The sequence below is a fragment of the Terrapene carolina genome, unplaced genomic scaffold (assembly GCF_002925995.2).
Source record: "Terrapene carolina triunguis isolate 2854851 unplaced genomic scaffold, T_m_triunguis-2.0 Scaffold66, whole genome shotgun sequence".
In the NCBI taxonomy this organism is placed as follows: Eukaryota; Metazoa; Chordata; order Testudines; family Emydidae; genus Terrapene; species Terrapene triunguis.
Window position 1 is genome coordinate 2,164,562 of NW_020664417.1, and position 7,040 is coordinate 2,171,601.

Sequence of the window (7,040 nt, forward strand, 5' to 3'; positions counted from 1 at the left end):
CCATAAATGAGTCTATTGCAGGGTTCTTCCTCTGTATAGCTAGTACTGACTGATTGATGGGATGCTGGACTAGAAGGACCACTGGCTTGATCAAGCATGACCATTTTTACTTCCCAATGGAAGCTTTCATAAGGAAAGACAACAGTGGGATCAGTACATGGAGATCTTTCTCAAAGAAGCACGGTGAGCAAAACTGATAGACGCTTTCTTTCTTCTCAGACAGACAGCACTTCTTCACCCACACCGAAGAGAGCCATGGCCAGCTGGAAATCCTATATTGACCACCTGATGGCTGATGGGACATGCCAGGATGCTGCCATTGTTGGTTACAAGGATGTTCCTTCTGTGTGGGCTGCTGTCCCTGGCAAGATTTTTGCAGGCATCTCTCCTGTGGAGATGAATGTGTTACTGGGGAAGGATCGCTCTCTGCTATTTGTCAATGGACTGACACTGGGGGGCCAGAAGTGCTCAGTGATCAGAGACAATCTGATGGTAGATGGAGAGTTCACCATGGACCTGAGAACAAAGAGCATTAAAGGAGAATCCACTTTCAATATTACAATCTCCCGAACAGCCAGAACTTTGGTTGTGCTAATGGGCAAAGAAGGAATCCATGGAGGAAATGTTAACATGAAATGTTTTGAGATGGCTTGCTACTTAAGAAATGCAGGGTATTGATGATCCAGCTGTCTACTGTGGTTCTACTGATTGAAGAGAATGATTACTCTGACCATGTTCAAGACTGCAACCCTTATCTTGCACAAAGGAAAAAAGAATAGATATTTCTGCTGCAAACTCTAGCTTTAGCAGTTAGCTTTTCAAAACTACTATGTAATATGAGAATGGAAAAAATAAAAAATTGAAATAATAAATGCTATGGTGGCTTGTTAGAAAGGGGGAAGACTAGTGTGGCCAAACTAGTAGTTCACAAGGGTAATAGCTAGAGCTGGCTGGTTTGTCAGATCCAAACACCTTGAGACAACAAATCAGGTTCAGCAAACTATTGGTCAAATTGCAGGGAGGTTCTATTAGAAGTCTACCTGGTTCCCTTCCAGCTTGCCTGATGGGTTTCTGGAGAGTCTGGGCTTCCAGTGAACCTGGACCAGGACTGCCCATGGGTCAGGGACACCAGGGTCCACACCTCTACAGCAGCCTTGCCATGTCAGCTGTCTGGGGTTTCTAGGGTCTGACTCCAAAACAGGCCTGCCAGTGCAGGGCTTCCAAAATTTAGACTCGCAGCCTGGAAGCCCTGAACTCTGGGTCAAGCCTAGACTCCTAGGGCTTTCAGGCTTCCTGGTGTGGAGTCAGGAGCCTGGGGGACCTGGGATGGGCTAAAAGTGTCTGATGTGGGAGCATCCCTGTGCTGTCTGGAAGCCCTGGGATCTCCAGCCCTGGAGCAGCCTGCATGGCAGGATTGTCCCAGAGCTGCAGACCATGGAAGGCCAGGAAGCTAAGTGAACTGTTGGTTTTGCTGTGGTTCATGTTGACAGATATCAGTGTTTCCGGGGGTGGCAGGAGTGTTAGGATTTCCAGTTTGGGAGAAACCTTGAAAGTCCAATTCAGTGCTAAATAGGATGTCAACATTTGTATTTGTTCCTGTTTCTCACAAGCAAGGAATCCTGAGTTTCAGCGAATTCTAGTAATCCTTTCTCAGTAAAATTAATGTGGGGCTGCTAGAAATATTTCAAACTTGAATGCATGCAGAATTCATATTTACATTTCACTTCTTTGAATGGTGGCTAGTCTTCTGTGACATTCCAAATCCACACTATTGGAGATAAGTCTTCAGCTGGCAGGGTTAACAATTAAAGACCATAAGATATTTGTAATATGGAGACACTCTGATCAATGGTATACTCCTAACGCTAGATTATCATGAAGGAATTGTAAAAGGGGAATTATCCAGTGAGTTTCTTGTGAGGTTCCACAGGGATCTGTTGTCAATATTTCTATCTATGATCTCTCAGACAACTAAAATTATTGCTGATGAAGTTTGCAGTCATGGGAAGGAGGCAGGGGGGGAGTGAAGTAGTAAATAGAGGTGCCTGTGAGACCTCTACTAAAACAGTATCAAATTGTCAACTAAAATGAAGCTGTTTTTTTTTTTTTTTTTTTTTTTTTCAAAACTGATATGTTCAGTGAAAGCTTTCTCAGGTCCAGAATGAAACTTCTACTCAAATGAGAGAGGACTGAGAGACCAACATCCCCCAGAGTAGCCAATAGCCTGATGGTAAGGATACATATCTTGGACACAGGGGAAAACCATGTTCATACACCTGCTTTGCATTCTTCTATATGCTAGCTAAGTGCCCTAACTATCAATCCACGGCTGGTCTGGAGTGGGTCACTGTTCAATGGATCAATTGAAAAGGCCTCATCTCCTGATATGGGAAAAGAATCTCAAACAGTCTTTTTGCGCGCACGCACACACACACACACCCCCCAAAAGTAGCTATTGTTCAGTCAGCCTTAGTGCTAAATGATGGCAGGTCAGTTGAGTGATTAAGAGGGCCTCCTATGAATATGCAATCAATACAGCCTAATAAAAGGTCAGTCTAGGACCCAAGAAGGTATATCGCACTTAGAGGGTGGAGGACTATCTTGAAAAGTATTGACTGGGCTTGAGCAAGGGAAGGAAAGAGGACAAGGGAAAGCCCGGTGGATACCAAACAGAACATGCAATTTATCATCTAAGAGTAGATGTGATGCTTGGAAATAGAGGTAGCATTAGTGATTTCATAAAGGAATACCATGCCCAGTTCTGGTGATTAAGGAATTCCTTATGAAGTTCTCTGGCCTGTCTTACACAGGAAGTAAGACTACATGATCATTATGGTCCCTTTTAGCTGTTTAGTTGTAGTGAAATAAATGTTGTTGTTGTTGTTCTAACATAAGTGCAGAAACAGGACATTAGTTTTTGGAGGGGGAGGGTTCTACCAAAATTTCATTCCAGCTGTCAGTTACTTTTATAAAGCAGTGCTAGGCTTGCCTGTGCATTAACAAGAGTTAAAACTTTCTTCCTCAAATTAGTGAAATCTCACCAATTATCATCAAGTTAAAAATATGGCTTTTTGTGCTTTAGCATGGACCTTACAATTCTTCCCTGGCCCTACTTCCTGCTCCTATGAGGGTAGGTCACATCTCCAGGCTGAGCTGCAGCAGAAAGTCACTGCCTGGCTCTGTAGCCCTTAAAGGGGCACACACCTTTTCCAACAAGCCAGACAATGGGCTCCCATCGCTTAATGTGCAGTGAGGTCACCTGTAGACAGCTTCAGGCTAGGAAGCCTGTCTGGGTTTTTGGGGGTATGTGCAAAGTCTCCGGTACACTTCAAGAAGAACAACTTTCAGAAGCAAAATGATTGGGGGTGAGGGGAGGGAGAGAGAGATTGTTAGCCTTCGCATTCCCATGGACCAGGATCCACAGAAGGTGCATAACCTGGTGCAATGGAATACAACTTTTGAGCTACCCTAACCTTGGTGCACTCTTTAATGTATTGTATAATCCTGCTTGGGCTAGATCCCATGATGTTTGGAACATTCTCTGCATTTCATAGCACCCAAAAGGGTCTGAAATACACTAAAGTGGGTCCCTGAATCAACACTGCTAGTCTCTGTCAACATACAAAGGTGTAGGTGCAGAATGTAATATTACCTTACATCTTAGATCACAGTATAGTAGGTCTTGCTTTTCCACTAATACAGGAGATGAGACAAGCCCATAAATGACTCCTTGGTTGTCTTTTGCACTGACTACTATTTGGTGGCCGATCCCAACATACAAGGGGGGCCTACTGGTTTTGGAGGAATATACCATGGCATCACAACATCCAAACATGGAATGAATAGTGCTAAAGTGGGGCTCACTTTGTGAGGTATAAAAGCTAATTGGACAAAAATACTCCTCTGCTTAAGACTTCTAAAATCTCACTGAAGAATGGCATTTTGATAGTTTATTGAAGTGTGTGTGTGTGTGTGTGTGTGTGTGTGTATAAATTTAAAGGTAAATCTGACTCAAGTGGATGAAAAGGAGAACTATGTAAAGTAGATGAGTTTTAAAGATAATTCCTTTCACTAATAAAGGTGCCTACTAAACTCCAAAAGCTTATTGTTTTAACTGCAGGGGAAACTAATCACCTGAAGCTTGTCAACTTTACATGTCCAGGGCCAGTTGACACAGATTGCTGATGCCAAATTTTGAAGGCACCTAACACTGCTCAAACTGAACTAATACAGAAAAATACAGCTGAAACAGGAGCACAGAAGCAGCGGCGGCACCAGCGCTCCAAGCACGTGCCTGGGGCGGCAAGCCGCGGGGGATGCCCTGTCGGTCCCTGCGAGGGCGGCAGTCAGGCAGCCTTCGGTGACTTGCCTGCGGGAAGTCCGCCGGTCCCGCGGATTCGGTGGTGGGTATGCCAAAGCCGCAGAACCAGCGGACCTCCCGCAGGCATGCCACCAAATCCGCGGGACCGGGGACCTCCCGCAGGCACGCCGCCGAAGGCAGCCTGCCGGCCATGCGTGGGGCGGCAAAAAAGCTAGAGCCGCCCCTGCACAGAAGACATAAAGGGACAGTCCATCATCTCTTTAATTATTATACAGCAACAATGGAAGTACTTGCCTCAGTGTCATCAAATACAGACTTGTCCACTGTTAGCCCAACAGTTTACCCTTCAAAGAATAGATTGATACATCTCCATTCAAGTTTTAATGACCTCTTTTGGTAAAAGGCTAGACTACAAAGTCTTAAAATTGTTAACAGGTGGGCACCACTATCCCTGAAATGGAACTTTACTGGCTCCTGATGGAGCAGATTACTGTCATACTAGTGAAAAAGGTCCACAGTAATTATCTTCAATACACAGCAGTAAAGGGTTACATTAAGCACATAACTCCTATATTAAACATTAAGAGTCATACATTCCTCTTAACGAGTCTCTCTTTCACAAACATACACAAAGAGGCCCTGCACTAGCCTCACACCGTTCCTGCTTGGCAAACAGAGAAGGTGGTTACCAATTTTATAGATGGCTTCTTCCCGCAAGGTCTGTTCTTCTCAGCCCTTTGGTCTGTCTCAGATTCCCAGGAGGCAAGGCCTCGGTTGCCTTGAGACTCCTCCGGTTCACAGTCCTACTCGAGCCCACAGAGCAGAGTTTTGGCTACTCTGTCTAGCAGTGTTGCTTCTTCAAGTGTCAATTAAGGAATCCCAACCACAGTAATTTACTTTTCTTGATTCTTATACTCTTCTTCCTCAAAGGAGTCACATGTCTTAAAAGCATGCCCAGTGGGTGTGTAATTATTAATTTTACCTGATTAGTATTTTAGAAGGGCCTGGGGGGGTGGTACCAAATGGAGACCACCCCACATTTACTCACTCATCACTCACTCTGGCTCTCTGTGTGGTATCCTTGCTGTAAGGTCACTATAACCAGATCAACCTGTGCTCCATGCTGGAACTTTATACATGTGATATTTACTTTTGCATGGGCCCATCTTTGCCGACCAATAGATTCAATATTGATCACACACGCAGAATCTGCTTCTGCTTAAAGGGACCCTGCTCCCAGTATCCTCTGCAGCCTTTCAGCCATGTTTAAGTCATGTCAAGTTATGCTCACACCATTCATTCAGTACGGCCACACCAATTTAGCATCATCCCTAATGGCAATACTGCCACTCATCAATTTAACTTTAGACCCCTTCATGGGGGCTGTTTTCCCTATTGTATTGAAGATAATCTTTACTAGGCTCAAACCATTACTAGGCTCAAACCATTTAAGTTAATGGAGCTATCTTCTATTTTAGTTAGCACAGCAGTTGTTGAACTTTAAGATGACAGGGAAGCGGTAGCAACATCTCAAAAATGGTAATTAGAGCTGATCAAAAAACTAAGCCAAACTAATGACTTCACATGCGCTTCTGTTTCCCTAGCTTTGTCTTTTGTTTCAAAATGGAAAATTTTCAGTCTGAAAAATATTCTAGCATATAACTATGATGGCTAATCAAAATCAACTAGCTGTGTGTTGGGGAAGAGGGTCCACAAGGCAAGGACAAAAGCTAAATATTCATATTGCTCAAACTACTGGTAACCTGTAACAGGGTACTCCCTGACTACTCTTGTCCACCTACCCTATATCTCCTGCTAGTTCAAACAGCCTCTTAATCCACCTTTAGGATTTCTATATAAATAAAACCACTTTAAATTTGTAGACCAGTAGCACTCAAAAAAAATAAAAAAAGTGAGAAAAGCTATTTGTGTCTAGGATAGTCTTGGGATTTCATCTGGCTTCCATTGATGTGGAAGTTAAATGTTCCCTGTTTCAGTGGGAGCGGGATTTGATTAAAAGCATATTGCTCTCCATTAGCTGTGGTGTAAAGAACATAAGTAGCATCCCACTGTACTGTGGCTACTGTATACCTGCTAACTGGCAGTCAGAGAGCTGTATAAGGTCCACCTCAGCAAATTTCCAGCACAGAAGTGGCCCTAGTGAAGCAGATGTCTTCTAGCAGCCCCTGGCACAGGGGCATGTTGGTGTTGCCTGGAGGAGGCATGGCGGTGACAGTCCTGCAATAACTGATGTGGTAGACCTATAATGTCCCCACAGAAGGGCTGCCACAGGATTCTAACCAGCTCAGGTTCCCCAGAGTGCCCCTCCAAAATTCTTGGTGATATAGAATACTGCATAATGTACTAAAGAATAATACATTTGAGAGTTAGATCATGCAACTGATAATCCTTATGCTAGCTTCTTTTGTTAGACACATAAGCATGCTGTACTACTCAGGTTGGCAAACAGATGCTTTAAAGTTAACTCAAGAATGATTACACCAACTTAGAGGAAAGGTCAGCAAGCACTATGCTTTCGTAACTGCAAAAACACTAATTGATTTCTAATTCTTGAATCTGTAATAGCTAGAAATAGAACACTCCCAAGTTCTGTCCTTGCAAAGTATATTCCATTAGCCTTCCAAACAAGTTAATTTCCTTCTCAGAGTGCAGTTTTATTTCTTAACTAGATGGAAAAGAACTTCCAGAATTCCTAACT

At 43.6% G+C, this 7,040-nt stretch overlaps 1 protein-coding gene across 1 annotated transcript; it reads left to right on the forward strand.

Annotated features, from left to right (window-relative positions):
* The first annotated feature begins 255 nt into the window (after positions 1 to 255).
* On the forward strand, positions 256 to 678 carry LOC112115611 (profilin-1). The gene has a single exon (XM_024212741.2). The coding sequence runs from the start codon at positions 256 to 258 to the stop codon at positions 676 to 678; it is 423 nt and encodes a 140-aa protein (XP_024068509.2).
* The last annotated feature ends 6,362 nt before the right edge of the window (positions 679 to 7,040 follow it).